Source organism: Homalodisca vitripennis, chromosome 4 (assembly GCF_021130785.1).
Source record: "Homalodisca vitripennis isolate AUS2020 chromosome 4, UT_GWSS_2.1, whole genome shotgun sequence".
Taxonomy (NCBI): domain Eukaryota; kingdom Metazoa; phylum Arthropoda; class Insecta; order Hemiptera; family Cicadellidae; genus Homalodisca; species Homalodisca vitripennis.
The window spans coordinates 70,335,423-70,355,334 of NC_060210.1; the positions used below are offsets into that span (position 1 = coordinate 70,335,423).

Sequence of the window (19,912 nt, forward strand, 5' to 3'; positions counted from 1 at the left end):
AATAGTTTTATAGTTAAATAATAATTAATAGTTAATAACACTGAACAAGAATTATTTAAAGCAAATTCTGTTATCTACAGAAAGTGTAAATCACATTTTTAATGGAAATTTAATAGTTTTTATTTCTAATATAAATGGATATAAAAAAATACCTTTAATTTTGTTTTGAAATAAAATATTGCAAAGTTAAACTTTTTTTAACGGTGAAGTGAAAGGAAAAACATTGTTAGAACAATAACTGAATACTACTAAACAATACACAGCTGGATGAAAGTTAACCCTCCGGCTGGCGCGCATTTGAGCCTTGACTGGCACCCTGTTTTGAAGCTTTGTGCAGAGTTTTTAATTTTTTATCCTGTACAATTAATTATTGGAGAAAACAAAAAAGTGTTATACATCAAATTACTCTGCAGAATATGCTGTACAATATAAACATAATTATAATTTGACTTACCTGAATAATGGTGGATGTTTGATGGTCAGAACTCAAAACTTTGTTTTTCAAAAAACACTTTTTTATATTATGCCATTAAAAAAAACTCAAAATTAATTTTATTTAAAAATCTAAAATATGCTAAATGTTCACTTACTTATGCACAAAAAGAAAATAGATAGTTATAAACACTTTTATTTACAAATAAAATTACAATTGAAATTGGAATCTGGCCACTAACAGTGCCGAGTCACGTCACGTGGAAGTAGTCGGGAGCTTTTAGCGGCCAGTAAAAGAACAAATATTCATATATATTAAAAGTGAATATATATTATTAGAAGGCTTGGGATCTTGTGATTAAAGTGATATAACTTTTATGCGATTCGAGCGGTAATTATCGGAACTATGACGTAATTAGTAGACGATAATTAATGAGTCGTATATTACGACTCTGCCAGTTCACAGTGGGAAAAAATGAGTCGTAATTTACGACGTTGCCAGCCGGAGGGTTAAAGTGAACATACATACTTGGAGCATTAGACTAAGCAAATGTTTTCAGTAAAAAATGTGTACAGCTGGTGATCAGTAACATTGGTTATGTATAATAACATATTTATAAAATCCCACATAAACACTTAAATCATTGTTTTATTTTGAGTATTAAAGGAAAAATAATATAAATTTGAAAATAATGCGAAATATGTTTGCCTATTTATTGGTAGTGGAATTGATTACAGTTTAGTACATTGTGAATGTTTCTTGTATCAGGTGGCTAACAAAGAACTTCCGGTCAGAAGGACGTCTGTCCATCGGCAGCACAGGACACAAGAACATGTTTATTGGCTTAGGTTTGGGAGGCTCCAGTCTGGAGGCTAAGGGTGGCATAGTGGGTGGCACAATAGAGCTCAGCAAGATTGATACTTTCGGTGAGAGTCACATTTATTGTGTTGTCAACTATATCATATTACGTGTTAGGATAACTAACCTAACACAACTACAATCTAGGTTAATTGTGTGCGCGCTGTGCATGTGCGTTGTATACTTGTGTGTGAGCAATATTTATTTTGATCCAAATTCCAATGTATTCCATTGTGTTATGAAGGAATTTGACAGTCCTAGCATTAATGTTTATCTTATTTTCCAAATTAAAACGTTATATTATAATCATCATAATGGTAAATTTGCACTTTAAACAACTACCAAACAATTAATTTAACCCTAGCAGTGAGTGGCACATCACATGCACTTCAGGGTTTTGTTTTTATATAAAAGTACTATTTATTGACAAGATATCTAGATGATATTTATAGCAATGTATTAAGAAAGTACTAAACTTCAGATTGTTATACATATATAATTTAAAAATTAAATTAGGCTAATGTACACAAATTTAATGAAAAATGTAAATAAATGTAGCTTGACAGGTATTTGATCTTCCGATTATATGTTAGTGTGGTTATTTAAATGCATATGTGACAAATATGGCCAAATAAAAAATAATTTAATTGTAAAAAGCAAGGACTATGTGGTGTAGTGGTAGCACAGTCACCTGGCAAGCGAGAGATCTCGGCGGGGAAGTCTTTTTGCGGTTCAATGTTTATTGAAAAATTAAATTAGGCTATTTACATTCATACAAATTTAATAAAAAATTTACATGTATATATAACTGCTAACGATTTAATGTTTAAAATATCGTAGTTAGTTAACAATAAAAGTTGTCAAACAGTAAAATTAATATATAATAAAGAATAACTTTGGATGTCAACGCCCCTGTACTATCACACAAACCCATTAATTCTAGTGAGATGTCCATAAATTTACCAACTGTATACTAAAATGAATGAAATACTAAAAAGTGTTGTAATGCACTTTTGAACAGATTTACATAATTTTTTATTTTATTTCTTTAGGGAGCCCATTTAGAAATCTTATGCTGGCTTGAAAAGATCTTCTCAATCTATGCTGAGCAGGTCTATGATTTTAACAATACCTTGTATCGTAGTTGTGAATGTCCTGACCTCGAACCATTTGGTTCTTAAACCTACAGTGTATAGTAGTATCCAGAATATACAAACATGGTAATGTTAGTATTTAGCTCCCTAAATGAATTCCTACATGACTCTCTAAACTTTATTTTGGCAATAATTCTGATAGCTCTCTTATGCAAGACAAATAGTCTGTGGAAGTCACTATTTTAACAGCCACCCTACATTATAATACCGTAGGATAAAAGGTGGGTGGACCAAATGTTAATACGCAGTCTTCATTATTTGATCTGAACAGTATTTGCAAGACCTCTCGAGAGATAGATATTACTTGATAGTCTTGCGCAAAGGAGTGATATGACGTGACTGATATCATTACCAAATGTCACCAAATGTAGAAATTAAAAATCTTGCTCTGGTTCCAATTTCATTCCATGTCCTACTTTGTTTACAATTTATTTATTTTTTTATTTATTTATGAAACAGTTGTTTTACATAGTCTTGGCCTCACCAAGTTCAACAAAAACTTGTCGGTGAGGACCACTTGAAAAAGTATATAGAATACATTGATACAAATATTCAACTTTTTAACTTTCTTTTAATTTACTAAACTATAAACTCAAATTCGGCGGTTTAGGGCAGGCACTAGCTTAGATATCTTGGTATGTGTGGTAAATTTGATCGAAACAGTACATTAAAAAAAATAATAATAACTTAATAGTAATAGTTAAAATCAAACGCACATTTGAGTCCCTAAAAATCCTAATTAATTCTTCCCTCAGCAGCGATGAATGGCAACCCTGTTATCAGGAAATCTGACAACGCCGGCTACCGGAATTCCCAAATCTCCTAATCTCTAAACAAATAAGCAAATAAAACCTGCCCTCAGTCAAATCCCAATAAGTTTCTAGAGTGGACAGTGCGGTACTCAATCCGCTACTCGCTTTAACATGACTGAGGAGGTACGGGAACTCCGGCGCGCGGTACTGTGTGTGTGCTCCCCTTGTAGTGTTCTCGTGTCGGTGTTTGTGTGCGTTAGTTATAGTGTGTGTCAATGCTAGTGTGTTTAAATTATCCAATTAGGTTAAATACGTGTGTGTGCAACACCGTGCTGTTGTGCTTCCTGTGAGGTTTATAGCCATTCATCACCACTAACAACGGAGAGAGAAACAGAAACCATAAATAACATTCTTAAAAAAACTAATAACAATATGAAAACTAACATGTAATTAATTTATTTTTAAAGCTAGAGTATCAACGGTACAACAAAATCTAACACACAAGCATAAAATACAGATAAACCACTAATTAACGATTCACAATAGATATTTAACATATAAATAACAATGTCAGAATAACTTATTTACTTCCAAAACTGTGCTCTCAAAGCTTTAAATATCAGTGATTAACACTATGATATAATTCAAATAGCCAACAATATAATCTATAAATAGATAATTGAGTAACAATAAATTATCAGAGAAAATAACAATGTTAACCACTAATTAACGATTTACAATAAATATTTAACATATAAATAACAATGTCCGAATAACTTATTTACTTCCAAAACTGTGCTCTCAAAGCTGTAAATATCAGTGATTAACATTATGATATAATTCAAATAGCCAACAATATAATCTATAAATAGGTAACGAGTAACAATAAATTATCAGAGAAAATAACAATGTTAACCACTAATTTAACGATTTACAATAAATATTTAACATATACAGTAAGTAACAATGTCAGAATAACTTATTTACTTCTTAAACTGTGCCCTCAAAGCTTTAAATAACAGTGATTAACATTATGATATAATTCAAATAGCCAACAATATAATATATAAATAGATAACGAGTAACAATAAATTATCATGCGAAAATAACAATGTTACAATTAATATAACAATCCGTTTCAACTGCAGGCCCACGATACGCAGTGTTCAGTGTTTGTGTCACTTGTCACGTCATTCAGTGCACCAGAGTGATGTCCACTGTGTATATATGCATATGGTATATATCTGATGTGTGTCAGTGAACCAGTATTTCACAGTGATCCAAAGCAAGTTGTCGGTGTTTAATCACTATTACGCCATTGTGGTTTTCTTTTTTTCAGGTAAATCTCAGTTTAATTACATTTCTAAGTTTAATAGCCATAGTTCAATACATTTTTTATAAGTCTTTAAGTGTGATATATTCTCAATTTCATCCGGCAATGCATTAAATAACTTTGGGACTATATAATTCGGCAATCTCTGCCCGTACACGGTGTTGGGAATAGGTGTGACATATTTAATAACATTCCTTGTGTTAAATTTCCTTCTATACTTTTTTTTAAATTCCATATTGCCATAATACTTTGTCATGATATTTAACGTGTACAAACCCTTTGGCGTTAGTTGTCCTGCATAACTGTACGTATATTCTCTTATACCTAGGTTTTGAATCAAAGCCGTTACCAAACAGTGCCCTTAAACATTTTTTTTGAAGACCAGCTATTATATTTAAATGGCTTACTGCTGCTGTTTCCCCACACAGATACACCATATCTTATATGTGACTCAACCAATGCTTTGTATACTGCTAGTTTTGCATTCTCACTAAGTTTATTTCTAAGTTTATGCATCATTGGCAGTGCCGGGACATAGCTTTCTGTGCAATCTACTCACATGATCACTCCACGTTAATTTATTATCCACAATCAGGACCTAGATATGATGTACTCTGAACCATGGCTATATTCTCACATTCGCACAAGCTCTGCTCATGCAGGCACTCACAGCTATGATATTTAAATACTTATATTAATATCAATTTTTCATGTTCTTAGGACATATATGCATGATGCTAGTCTTTTCTTTGTTAATAATAAGTCCTTTGTCATGACTCCACTTAGTGAACTTCTTAAATTCCTCCTGTAAAATATCTTGTACTCTCTGTAAGTTTTTTATGCTGTGTCACCAATACCACACAATAAACAATAAACTTAATAAGCTCCTTTATAATTTTATTGATCTAAATAATAAAAAAAACTCTCCTTGGAGATGAAAAGCTAATGCATTAAAATAATTATCAAGAAGGTATTTTATGCTATGGGGTTGGCAACAGTTTAACCCTTCCCATGCGGAATTTATCTTTCAATTTTGACTCATAACATGTAATTAACTTTAACATTTTTTTTACATTTTACCAACTCTAATTTTTTTTAGTTAGTGATGGCTATTAGGAATAAAAGATAATACAGTATCACAAAATAATCAGACCCCTATATTTTTTAACAAATTTTACAAAAAATCATCATTGTCAGGATTTGCCATAGCATAGAACAATATAGGCCTATAACAACAAAATAAAAAGATAATATAATAGTAAATACAACAGGAACACGAACAGTAAATAAGGAAATATGGCAAAACAGCGTTAAACACTAAAATATGCCGTGTGGGGATATATCCGTTTACCGCATAATGGTTTGCCGCAGACTGAGGCTAAATCACGTCACGAGGGACAAAGCCACGCCCTCCCACCACTGCGACGCGCCAATGAGGTTCAAACTGTAACATCTGCTTTTCGGAACAAGTATTCAACACTCCCTTGAACTCTAGCAACTACAATTTATTAAATAACACAAAATAGACTTTGAAGGATATATCCATTTACAGCGTTTACAGTCAAAATTAGGCCTAACGGATATATCCGTTTGCCACGTGGGAAGGGTTAAAAAGAAGCTGGATGTAATCTCTTTCTCCCACAATGGATGTCTTATCAGTTTGCCAACCTGATCTATCTTACTTGATAATACAAGTTTTAACCTTTGTAAAGTGCAGTAATTTATTTTTTTTAATAATAGACTACTAAGAGTTACTTGAAGTAGTATTGTGAAGAGTTTTATATATAAATAGATAATGAAAGAGACATGTTTTAGTGTTAAAACCATTTTATACTTGTACAACTAAGTTCATAGTTCTTTGTGGGCTTTATGACTATCTCTCCCAAAATGGAATATTCGTTTACTATATTCATTTAGATAATTAGCCTATGTAATTTTATATTAGATTATATTTTATGCTTTTTCAAAATATTTTGTAGAATAGCTAAGGGCTAATCAGGACTATTGTGCACAATAGTTTTTAGTCTTAATAAATACCGTACTCTTTTGCTATCAATATTTATGAATATGAAGAAGGGCCTACACATCCCTTAAAATTTGGATTATAAAGGGTGATTTTTTTATTGGTGTGGTTTTTAAGTTGGCACCACTATTAAACACAACAATTAAATTTGAATAAAACAGCTGATCTTTGTTTATTATCTTATGTCATTTCGATATTTGTATTATCTAGTGCGTATTATTGTATAGTAACCATGAAAAGACTTACAAAAGAAGAGCGTTTGTGAATAGTGCAAATTTATTTCGAAAACCGCAGTTCAGTTCGGGCAACTTACCGAGCTCTTCGTCCGATTTACGGACCTCATAATCGTCCATCAGAGTCAGGTATTCGAGCTTTGGTTAATCGTTTTCGTAATACCCACACTCTTCTTGACAAGCATCGGCAGAGACGCCGCACAGTAAGGACCGAAGAGGCTGTTGATGCTGTTGCTCATAGTGTTGAAGAGGATCCAAGTGTGTCGATTCGTCATCGTGCGCAGCTATTAGTGATCTGCTACTCAACTCTATGGAATATTTTACGGAAGGATCTACGCCTATATCCATACAAGATTCAGTTGGTGCAAGAACTGAAACGATTAGACTATATCAAGCGTCTTGATTTCGTTGAATGGGCTCAACATAAGATAACACGTGACCCAGCTTTCGCAGGCAAGATTTTTTTCAGTGATGAGGCTCATTTCTGGTTATGCGGCTTTGTCAACAAACAGAATTGTCGGATTTGGAGTGATGAAAACCCAAAAGAATTTGTTGGTATGCCCCTTCATCCACAAAAACTTACCGTTTGGTGCGCCATTTGGGCAGGTGGTGTTATTGGCCCTTATTTTTTTAAAGACAATGCTGGCCAGACTGTTACGGTAAATGGTCAACGCTATCGGGCAATGTTACGGGACTTTTTCTTTCCTCAGCTAAACGAACTTGAAGTGGATTTAGAAAATGTCTGGTTCCAACAAGACGGCGCGACGTGCCACACGGCAAACGACACAATTGGCCTCTTGGCAGAAACATTTGGTGAACGTATCATCTCATTTAGAGGTAGTGTCAACTGGCCCCCACGGTCGTGTGATATCACGCCACTACTTTCTGTAGGGATATGTTAAGTCTCAAGTATACGCTGACAAGCCACAAACTTTAAATGACTTGGAAGCTAACATTCGTCGAGTTATTGGCGGAATTCAACCACAGCTGCTGGAAAGAGTATTCGAAAATTGGACTTCTCGACTTGGCTTTCTACGCGAACGAAATGGAGCCCATATGCCAGAAATCATTTTTAAACGTTAATGTCATGACACTGTAGTTCAAATAAATGCATTTTTATGTCAATGCAGGTTGTTTTTCATTTTTTTATTTCGTTTTAAAAACCAAATCCAATAAAAAAATCACCTTTTATTATATGATTTTTTATAATTATTCATAGAATAGCAAAGGTCTTCATTTCATTTATTAAAAAGTGCTTTCTATCTTTTCAAAAACAAACTATGTTTAGATCTCATATTATGTTATTTATCTTTTTTATTTTTAGCCATATCACAACTTACTTCATTTGTATTTATTCACAGATACGTTTTCTACTAAAATAGGCAATATTTTTAGTGAAAATATGTCGAGGGGCCCATTACATATTATGTTATATTTAATTTATTACCCACGATATTTTGATTTTATACTTATTTTCCATCACCAAATTAGTTTCCTATGTTGAATAATTATATTTTGAATAAAACTATAATCATTCAGTACATGTTCTAATTTGTAGCTTGTGTGTGTTTCCATGGTATTTTTATTATTTTTTTTTTGCTCTAGAAATTATAACTTGGTTACAAAAAGATAATATAATAAAATATTATATATATATATATATATATATATATATATATATATATATATATATATATATATTGTTTTTGTGTGTCGTTAGATATTGTTATTTTCTAATAAGGTATACTTTTCACAATATCAACTTAACCTTTCCAGCGTTATTGACGCGGATCCGTGGAGGGCCACTACAAGCTCAAAACGTTATTGCCGTGGATCCGCGTTTTTGCATTCTTTATTTTCTTACTGCTATGTTAGTTTAATATTTTGCTGCTAGATGGTTCTAGTAGTCATGCGACATACAGACGGGTTGCCCCGCCTCGAATTCTGTTACAATGGGAGTGGCAGTTGCTTCTAATTGGCCAAACACTGTTTAGCGGGCGTGGCCCCGCGCCTTTCACAAAGTCATTGACGGGAGCTCCCGTCAAGGCATCTAACCAGTTAGTGGGAAGCGTCCGGTACGCGCATATGTATTTCGGTTATCACTAATTTTCTGTTGTGTCCTATTCTTTTTAAAGTAAATTATTCATATTATATACAGCAGTTTCCAGTATTTATTCAGTGTTTTTTACCATTATTCGTGTGAATGGCGAATCCAGACGATTCAGAATTTGAAGATTCGGTAATTTTGAGCAATTACTTGTCAACCCCAAACTTTTTCATATTTTACTACGGTCATAAGGATGTTATCAGAAAGCAAGAAACATAATTCAAGCCCCGCAAGGCTGTCCTACAGGTTGCCGAGCGATAAGAAGGTTCAAAGTCCACGCGATAACAGTGGCTTGCGGGAGACGCGCGGAATGTCAGTTGTGACAGCCCGCCACCAAATAAACATTCTTTGTCTACTTTTGTATTTTTCTAATTTTATTGGTTTGTAATATAGTATATGTTTATCTATAAAACTGTGTTTCATTCCCATACAAATTGAAAAAAAAAATAAAAAAATATTAGTGACAACTACACTGCTATTCTACGATATTTTCAAAAGTTAAAAATTAGCCTAGGAAATCCAAAAAGGGCTAAACAAATTTTATTCGCCGTTAAATAACTCTATTTTGACATACAGTAACGAAAAAAAATTTAACTTTACACATTGGAAATTTAAAAAAATTGTTACTTTATCAAAGATCAGGTCTAATTTTTCATGACGCTTAAAGGGTTAATTGTGTTAAAATTTTACACTTACACTAAGATATAAAAAAATAAGTACACTTTATTACAAGTTTGTTGTGTTTTTACAAAACATGTTGCAGTAATTACAGTTTTTATTTATACTGAAAAATTAAGGAAGGGAACATCTTTTTTTGCATAATATTCTATATATTTTGGTTATTCTGAATGTTGTTGTTTTTTTTACAACTAAAATGTGGTCAAACTAAAAACCTTAGTAAAAAAAGTTTTCCTGTTCTCATTCTTCTCATGACAATATATAGAAAAATATAATATTTATAAATTATGGTAACTGTTTCTAAAACTACATTTTAAGAGAAATAAATTATGTGCTAAAATGTATATATTAAACATGTTTACTTTTTGTACAGATTGTTTAAAATAGACATGCATCATGCATAAAAACCGGAACCCCATATAAGAGATTCAGTGTGCCTACAGTGGTAGGGGTAATAGAAATAGTAAGAAGAGGTAAACAATTTTGTACAGTACTTTAATCAGTAATAATTTCTGAATGCTAATAAAACTTGTTACACAGTACTGATCAGAGAAGATCCAGGGATGGAGCCAGACCACACTGTGGGACTCAAACTGTTTGCTCTGGAACTGAGACTGGACTACATGGGCACAGGGGTCCTCATGTGTCGAGTCAGCTCTCTGAACGTGTCTCTCCGTGATGAGTGGAAAATGACGAACCGCAAATCTAGCATTGACGTGTTCAACCCTACTCGCAGGTATTGTTCACTATCAGGTGACTGGGTATCAGCAGGATTTCTAACTTGTTTGTTAAAAAAATATGTAGCTATACACATGAACATGTAATATCTTTATAAAAATTTGAGCTGAAGTTTAGTATGCATCTTTTTTTGTCAGAGTAAGACTGTCAATTTTCAACATAATCACACACTTCATGATGATGGCCAGTGAGCAAGAAACGCCTTGTAAAAGTCGTTTTCTACCATATTATAGATCTGGATTTGAACAAAAAAACAATAATATGACAAAAATGAAATATTGGTAATATTAAGAGAGTAACATCTCAAATTTTGAAAAGATAGGACAGTTGTGGAAAAAATCTTGTTTTAAGAATAGCATTGATTTAAGAAATTTGATTTGATGTAACAAAAATGTTAGTAGGCACTGTAATTTAAATTTGTTTAGTGTTAAATAGGTCTGATGAGGGAAATCAAGTAGTAAATACAGGGTCATTGAATAGGTTGTAGCAATTTGAAAAAAAATTAGCTCCAATTGTATTTCATGTAAAGTGATAATTCGACCACCCAACTAATAGAAATATCCGTTTGTTTTCAACTAGACTGTACCCCATTTGACCTTCAGCCGATGTGCATAAAGAGTGCAAGTTACAGGAAACCGTCATGCAGCGTTCTCACAACCAGTGTATAAGTACGAGGGTAGGCTGAAAAGTAGTGCACATATGCTTGTAGAACGCTAACGAAAAGAAATAGCGAGATCGGGTAGAAAGTACAATTCTTAAGCTTCACAATCATTCATTTATTTTTCAAAATAGTCATCATTAAGACTAACACATTTCTCCCAACGAGTTACAAGTTTTTTTATTCCCTCACTGCAGAAATTTGTCTTGAATCCAGGACGCAATAGCTACTTCCAATGCATTGTCTGAAGTGTAATGAGTACCCTTGAGATCTCTCTTGTGTAGAGGGAAAAAATAAGAATCTCAGTGAGGTAGATCAAGGGAATAGGGAGGTTGTGGAATTGGTTCAAACTTCATCTTTCTCTTTGTCTCTTCAATTGCGCGCAAAGTGTGCGGACGAGCGTTGTTGTGTTGCAGAACTATTGGCTCTAGGCTGCCTCTCGACGTCCAAGGTGTTTTAGAGTATCTATGTATTGAGATGAATTTACTGTCGCGTCTTGTTCCACATAATCGTTTACATAAACTCAAGGAGCATCCCAAAACACAGTCAAACTTTTTTTATTGTTCCAGATGAATTCCAAGCTAAATGATACAAGCCAAGTTTTTTAAGTACACTAAAATTCCTTTAATCCAGCATCCTATAGTTTAGCACGCTTGGTAATCCAGTATGCCTTTTGAACAAACTAACATTTTCTTGAACAACACAAAACATCAATTATTTCATACTCAATGATTTTTTCCGTTTGTGGTGGACGTGAAGAAGTGACTAGGCATCATATTCAGCCAACTTCGGGTGACATTGATTCACGTGACATCATGGCCGTCAGCCATCAGCCTGTGAAACCAGTTGCACTTTCATATTTTCGAATCAACTCAATTGAGTCTAGTGATGGTAGGTCAATTTCACAGTTAATGTGCTCAGCACAGGTTTTTGATGGAAGGATGATTCTTAACGACTGACGTCTCGCCACTGCCATCTTAGATAGGCAAGCAATATCTAGAGAGGCTGGCTGTGGCAGTGTGGTACAGGGGTATGATGAACCGAGATGAACACGCTCTCTATCTTGACTGTGTTCTACTCAATTGTTGTGATGTGTAGACTATACTCTATAAATAGACCACTTTGAAAAATAGTTCTTATAGATCCATGTTTAACGAGGAGTACCTGAAGGTTATATCTGAATAATAAAAATGTGTTTTACTGTGATTTTTTGATTATTTATTTGGTCTACATTATTTCTCTGATATATATATCCAATAATCCGGCATATTTGATAATTCGGCATGCTTTAAAATCTGTGCCGGATTAACAGAAGTTTACTGTAAGTACCGTTTTGATATATAAAAAAATCAAGTGAAGTTTTTGTAACAATTTCATTTTTACATAAAAGCCCACACGTTTATCTAATTTTCTATATAATTGCTATCAATATTACTTATCATATCTAAAAACAACCTTTTATATACTATCATAGAAGATTGCCACCTGATGTAACAGTTACAACGTGATCATTTTGACGCTATTGACGTAGGTGTAATGCTGACCTTCAAAATGCTTCTTCTGATGAAAAAATATGTAGTAACATATGGGCAGTAAATTGAGGCTATTAAGGAGATTATGAAATTGCTCCTAGCAAAATGCTGTGATGAGATCTTGAGTTTTGTTTGTCACATGTGGACAAATATTTTCATACAGGAAAACATGTTTCTCAATAAAAATTTCATAGAGAGCACTTCTTAAAACTTAGAAAACTCTACTTCTAATAAATAAATTGTGAAATGTCTGTTCATTTTAGCTTTATCATTTATTTTCTGCACCAATTCGTATGTGATCATTGGGGATTGTCCACAATTCTATTAATAAATTTCAATTGCTTTCACGCCTTTAGCACCAAGAAAACAAATAACAGCACATACTTCACAGTTGGTGGGATTCTCAATTGATGGGGGCATTTGAAATCTGCATTAACATATGTAAAAACTATTGATTTTTGCCATAATTGTGTCTATGGCTTGCTAACAGAAGAAGGTGTGCAAGCACGAGATACTGCCCATTACACTGCTTTGGCAGAATGTCAAAACAATCTTTAAAACATGCCTCATATTTTTTTTATTTCATTTTACTTTCAGTTATACAAGTCAATTTGTGCAAATCATCTAAAGGTGTATTCATTAAATAAAAATAAACATAAGAAGTGTCCCAAAGTTCAGGTTTAATTTAAAAGAAATAAAATCTTTCAAACTTCCCAAAATTGATTGATTAACAAAACAAAATATGAAAATCTAAATAAATTTTCTGTCTGCTAGGCATGTAATAAACAAAAATAAAATTCCTCGATTTCAAAAGGTGTAAAATAAAGTCAAAACTGATCATTTTCTTGACATACTTTATAAAATCTTAATTATATCAAAAGATATTTACTTTCAAACACTACAGTGCCTGTTCCATGTTTTAGCAGCAAGTGCAGCTAGCTATAGTGACTACAATGTTCCTCTACCTTTTATTTAAATGTATAATTTTTTAACAGTGGATTTAAAAATTATGAATTTTAAAAATATCTTGTGACCTTTTATATGGAATTAAAACTTTTTAAAGATAATTGAAATTGGAATTTTAGTAAGATTGAAAATAAAGTGGTTAAAAATTGTTTTACTAATTTTTAATCATTTTCAAAAAAATTGTGTTATCCTTTAAACTAAAATTTTGTATTATCTTGTCGTCTTTAAAATAATCTTCAAATCCTGTACTAGTAATGTGTGCCATTAACTCTTGCAAAGTCTCTTGGGATGATATTTTAACCCACTTTATCACAGAGCTCAAACTTCTATATTCTCCCAATGCTAGTAACGTACTCCTCGATCTAATCTGTCCTTGATTGTGTTCCCCCTTCTTATTTTCTATGCCAATAGTGTACACACAGTTTTGCCATACTGGGGTTTGTATTGTTAAAAACGACAAGCATCCAGATTTCTTCGTTACTAGAGTTGTACTAACTCAGCTAGATTAAGTCTTTCTGGTTAGAACCCGATACCATGCGTAATCGTGCCTGCATTTGGATTGACAAATTTTGACAAGTTCCCTATTGTTTTACGATTCTAACATAATATTTTTTATATTGATTTGTTTCAATGAATATTTTTTATTTCAGTTGTATACCTTAGCACCATGGTATAGTAAGACAATCATCGATCTCATGCTAACAGCATGGATGTTGGTAAGAGCAGTTACAGGAAACTACATTAATATCAAAAAGTCCTCCAAACACTCTAGAACAAGTGGCGTAGCAGTTGAGTTTACACGCCAACGGTTGTGTAAGAATCGTAAAAAATGTATTACTAGGTAAAGTTTACAACTTGTTCAAAATATTATGCAAACCTTTACATCCTCTTGTTTACTAAATCCAAGTTGTAATCTTGAAATTAAACCTACAGATTGACTAAAGTTTTATGAGTTTACATGTAACATGCATATAAAAATTGACAATGACGAAACGTGTTTAAAGTGTTTTGCGTATGGGAATGTGTGAAAAACATAGTCTATTTTAAAAATAATCAGGAACCTGCAACATTTATGACAACGCATCACTGTTGCCCTAGGCCACAATCATGCCTCATGTGATTCAGCAAACCTGGATAGAAATTAATTACTAGCTGGATGTTTTGCAGAGTTACCAATAAAAAAACATATACGTAAAAATGTGTTCTACATTTTTGCTCATAATAAAACACTTTAAGGTGTAAAATAACTTTTTGAGTTCTTCTATTTAACAAAATAATAAAAATTTAATCATTTTTAATAGTTACTCTTTTTTTATTGCTGTGGTATTTTTTAGTGAATTCGTATAGATCAAGTGATATGTAATTATTATAATTTCTTCTGACAATAAATGTATGATAAAAGTTAAATTTGAACATTTAAAATATTTAAAAAAACCATTTAATATTGTTGACAATGCATGGAACTTATGCCTTCTTGTATAGTTCTAGCCCTTGATGTTTGAGTCACACTAACGCTTAAAGTATATATGATGCAGGCCTGCCATGATTTTCATGCACGGGGATCTCGGCTGGGACCAGCTGCAGCTGATGATCTCAAAGTCTACCACTGTGGACCTGCTCAAGATGTATTACAAGCTGGATGAGTTCTTCTCGCAACAGTTCAAGAGCAGTAAGCGGGTGTTCTCGGCACTTGGTAACTCTCGCAACAAGACCAACAGCAACAGTGGTGGCAGCAGCAGCAGCTTCCGCAAACGCTCCCATGCCCGCAAGAAACCGTCAGTGGGCCTCGGCGACAGATCCACAGGTAACAAGTATCAACTAATTGTTGTCAAATATTTTTTTGAATCCTTTGAATCTTGAAGATTTTAGTTGTAAGTATTTAAAACTTTGGTTTAGACGTACTCTATTTTCTGGCAAAGTATAAATATAAAACATCAACATTTATTTAATTATGGTCACAAGTAGTCTGAGGATATGAAGTTTTTTTTTCTTTTAATGCAGTAAAACATGTTAAGGATGTGAGTACAGTGCTTGTAGCTGACATAGCATTTTGTCAGAATAAGTGACTGGTTGCTTAATTGCAACTTGTTATGCTGAAATAATGAAGATTAATGAGTGGCCATACAAAACACATACAAATAAGAGCAAGCTTTTCTAAAGTAACTTGGCTCTCTCATAATTTTCCTATTGTTATATATAATGAATTTTTCAAACAATATAAGTGCATATAGTGGTTATAGTGGTTTATTAAATAAAGTGAAGTAATGTTTCTGTCTGAATTTTTAGGCAGAATAAATTTCTACAAGCTGGTCAGACCTTTCTATTTGATATTTGTCAGCAATAGATTATAATTTAGTATAATCAGTATAATCAATTCAGGTAAAAAGGTACCTGCATAGCCCTGATTTACCTTAAAAAGAGTAAAAATTTGTAAATTTGGGTATTATTAGCATGGGTACCTTCAAAATGTATGTACTTCATTGTTAACTGAATTGTGAGTACAACATGAACTATAAATCTCAATGTTCATATGTGTAGATGGCATTGGCAATGCGTGGGTGGCTCAGGATGCCAAGCACCACCGCCACTGGCAGCGTGTACTGGCACAAGTGGCAGGTCTTCACCTGTCCACAGTACGCCAACCCCTACCGGCCTCCGGCACCGTGCTTGGTGGCACCATGGAGTTACATGGACAGAACATCTCCCTGGCCTGCTTTCATGGGATCAACTTCAAATCCAAATCCTGGGCTCTCTTTTCACTCAAAGAGCCTTGCATCTCTTTTGCAACTGAAGCTCAAGAAGTCCATTCCAATGAAAGTAAGTTTTTTTCGGATAACAAAGGTTTTTATACTAAATTTATGAATGTCATTACTGATCTGTAATGCAGTAATTGTCCTTTAAAAGCAATTTTCTACTATACAAATATTCTAAACCAATATTTAAAACTTTTATTTTTAGTTTATGTATTGGAATGTAAATAAGTTAACAAGTAACCAATACAAGCTCCATCTTCAACATTTGAGTGCTTTGTTAATATAACAGTGTATTGGTGGGTGCAATTTGATACAGTTTATGTTATATTTGGAGGATAGTTTCTGTAAAGTATTTATTGATAAAACTTGTAAACTTCACAAGTAAAAAGTGATTAAATACTGAAATGTCCTGTAGCTCCTTTCTACAGATATTGGCATTGTATCATATTATTGATTGTTTGAATTTTTATAACTGATCAATCCTTCTGTACCAAGCTATATCCTAAGCCATCCTTTATTCATATATTTTTAAATTTTAATATTAATACACACCAAATAGGAAATTTAATATATTAAGCCAATTTTTAATTAGAAAGTAACAACAGATTTCACATTATTCATAAATGATGTTATGTTTTAACTTGGTAATAACCCAACAGTACCTAGTTTTTTTTTTTTTTTTTTTTTTTAATCTTTCAAAACAGTTGTATGAAATTTGTTTTACATTATTATATTATTAAAAATGCTTCATACCACTGTAAATAGTGAATATCAGTGTAGTAAGTAGTAGGCATTAAAAATATATGTAAACTTTAGCAATTTTTTGTGTTTAGTTGAGCATATAAGTAATGTTTTTAATGTCTGCCCTACTTTCCTTGCTTTTGTAAATATAAACTTTTTTATTGAATAAATATGTTATAGAAACATGTTTTCTGGTAATTAACAAGAAAGAATAAAATAGTGATCCTTTCTTAGATAAAACGATGATTAATGTAAGCAATTCCTATTAGTTTAAAGACGATTTATTAATCAATTCCTTATAGTAACTCAGTTTTAACTTGTATTCCCATGTTAAAAGTAGAGCCTCAGATGCATGGCTGGCAGCTAACTAATAGTTACTAACCATACATGGAATAAGAAAAGACATGATATACCTGGACTGAAATAAATCTAAATGAAATAAAATCTTAAAGAAATCAGGTAATTTACAAACTAATGGATAACATTAATTTCTTTGAAAAGTAATTTTTCAGTGGAAACTGTATAGTTTTACTGTGTCACTAATAAACCTTAAATACAAATGAAGCTAAAATACCTTATGCAGCTGTGATTGCTGCAGATGCAGAGGCTCTTGACGTTCACATCGTCCAGACCCTGACGTTCAGCTTGGGTTTGACTGGTGAGCAGCCTCACGCCCCAGAACACCAGAGCATGGCTACGGTCTGCAAGGTCTCCCGCAACGTTCTCTTTCCCCCTCAGTTCCGCACTCTGCAGGAGTGGTTTCACTATGCCTTCTCCTGCAGTGATATTGATGGTACATCTGTCATAGTTTTTCTGTCATAAAGTAAAGTTTATGTAACTATTGAAACAGCCTAACCTTGTAATGCTAATATTAACAAAAGTTTGAATGACAGGACTTTCTTTTATAAGCTGAGCCATATATACAGTCTGAACATTAGGCAGGTATTAATTTTTAATGTTAAATCATTTTTGACTACTTAAAGGAGAAAATAGTGCAATATATTTATATTGTTTTGCTGTGTGGAACTGTATTTCACCTATCCAGCAATAGATCCTAATTAGTAGTACAGCACCTAGTAATTAATTTTAAATAGCACAAATATGCTCAAAATTTAGTTTTTAGCATGTCATGTTTCACGTCTCATCATCATACAGTGTGAGTTAAAAGTATGGATACACTCTGTTTAGTTTTTAATGGATAAAGATGGAGGGTTGAAATTCAGGACACCTTTCTAGGAAATAGAAGTTAACCTTTTAGTCACTGTTACAACTTTTCCCATTTTCCCAAAATGGGATTTTGGGGAATGGCTCAAAATATTTAAAAGTATTACCCATTAGGTAACATCTCATTTGAAGGGTCATAAAAGAAGAAAAAATGTGGAAACTAGAGCTTTCTATCTCAACCCAGTACAGAATGGCAGCTGGTTGAAATTAATTAAGTTAAACATGGATGGATCCTGCTCAACCTTTAACCCTTTGGACGCCAACATCCGGTTGATCGGACCGTCGAAGTCTAGTCGAAAAACGCCATCGTTCGATCGATCGGACCGCCGAGGTCCGGGCGAAAAGCGCCAACGTCCGATTGATCAGCCGTTCGAGAAAAACATCTATTAAAAGTTATTTTTTAACTTGAAAAGTCTGATTAAACTGTTTAGGACTATTTTAGAAGTAAATAAGACTATCTGTAATCAATTTTGTTCAGTTTAGTGTCCACCCATTGTGTTTCCCTAAACACACATGTTAGAAGTGACGGGGACAAATGTATATATATTTGTAAATAATTATTGTGTTGACAAAGATTTATCTTACTTTTTTGAAGAAAATCTATGATATAGACTTATAGTAGCGAGAAGATGCTCTAATTTTAATACTATGTAAGTATGTATAAACGTATTTCCTACTGTAAAATTAATTCTAGTTATAGTACATTTTTTCTAATATCAACACTAATTAAAAGTATTTTTTGAGAAACTATTTTTCAACTTTCAGTTCTGAATTTTTGTGAGCAGTCTTAGATATAATATCTGTAACGAATAAAAATATCACCGATAGGTAAAAATATTTTTTTTGTACCGATATTTTGGCCTGAAGTGAAATTTTTATGTAAACAAACATTTTGGTTAGGCATTACCACATCATAAACAATGTAGTTCCATTCTAAATGCTATTTATAATAACACTATTTGATAGCACATATAATTTCCTACAAATAAAAAAATAAACATTCAATTAACATAAAAACTAAGGATAATACAGAGCAAAGCGTAATAGGTTACAAAAACGTCAAAACAGGGCTGGCGGTTTAGGCTAGTACAGTTGGTTCGGGTGCTAGCGTGATGGGTAGGGCGGCAGCCTTGGTCGTTGGAGTCCAAAGGGTTAATGGACAAAGATAGAAAAACGAAACTCAGGCCAACCCTCTAGGAAATAAAAGAACCATTTTACCAAAATAGGCTTTTTGGGGGCAGTTTAAAATGTTTTAATGTAAAGTTACAGTAGCACTAGTAATTACTATTACGTTAAGGAATGAAACAGCTAAAACTTACTAACCTGTGTTTTTTTTATATCAGATGTGAGTTCAAACTTAAAACGTCACTCTGTATAGATTTACGCAGGATTTTTTTAATTTCCGCCATGATTTTGTCCCCCAAGGTCATTAATGCAATGGGTTTTCGTTTTATAGTCGTTTTTTTAATGTGATCTCATACAAAGTAGAAAAGTGGAGATAGATCTGGCAATCTTGGTAGCTACTCGATACTTCGTCTTCTGTTCATGCAGCGATATGGAAAAATATTGTTTAAATACTCCCCAACATGCAGATCATTGTGTGGAGGTGCTCCATCCTGCTGGAACCAAACTTCATTATAGTTGTGGGATGCTCCTTGGATTGCTGGATAAACCTAATTTTGTGACATTTCCTGGTACTTCGGCATTTAGGTTTCCATCAATAAAAAGA

At 33.0% G+C, this 19,912-nt stretch overlaps 1 protein-coding gene across 6 annotated transcripts in view; it reads left to right on the forward strand.

Annotated features, from left to right (window-relative positions):
* LOC124359488 (transmembrane protein KIAA1109 homolog) overlaps positions 1 to 19,912 on the forward strand; it is a 227,975-nt gene that overhangs the window by 202,033 nt on the left and 6,030 nt on the right. For all 6 annotated transcript variants that reach the window (XM_046812256.1, XM_046812252.1, XM_046812254.1 and 3 more), the window contains exons 81-85: positions 1,202 to 1,359; positions 10,112 to 10,307; positions 15,001 to 15,269; positions 16,004 to 16,282; positions 17,558 to 17,752. In XM_046812256.1, the coding sequence (XP_046668212.1) occupies positions 1,202 to 1,359; positions 10,112 to 10,307; positions 15,001 to 15,269; positions 16,004 to 16,282; positions 17,558 to 17,752 (1,097 nt within the window). The remainder of the gene's footprint in view (positions 1 to 1,201; positions 1,360 to 10,111; positions 10,308 to 15,000; positions 15,270 to 16,003; positions 16,283 to 17,557; positions 17,753 to 19,912) is intronic.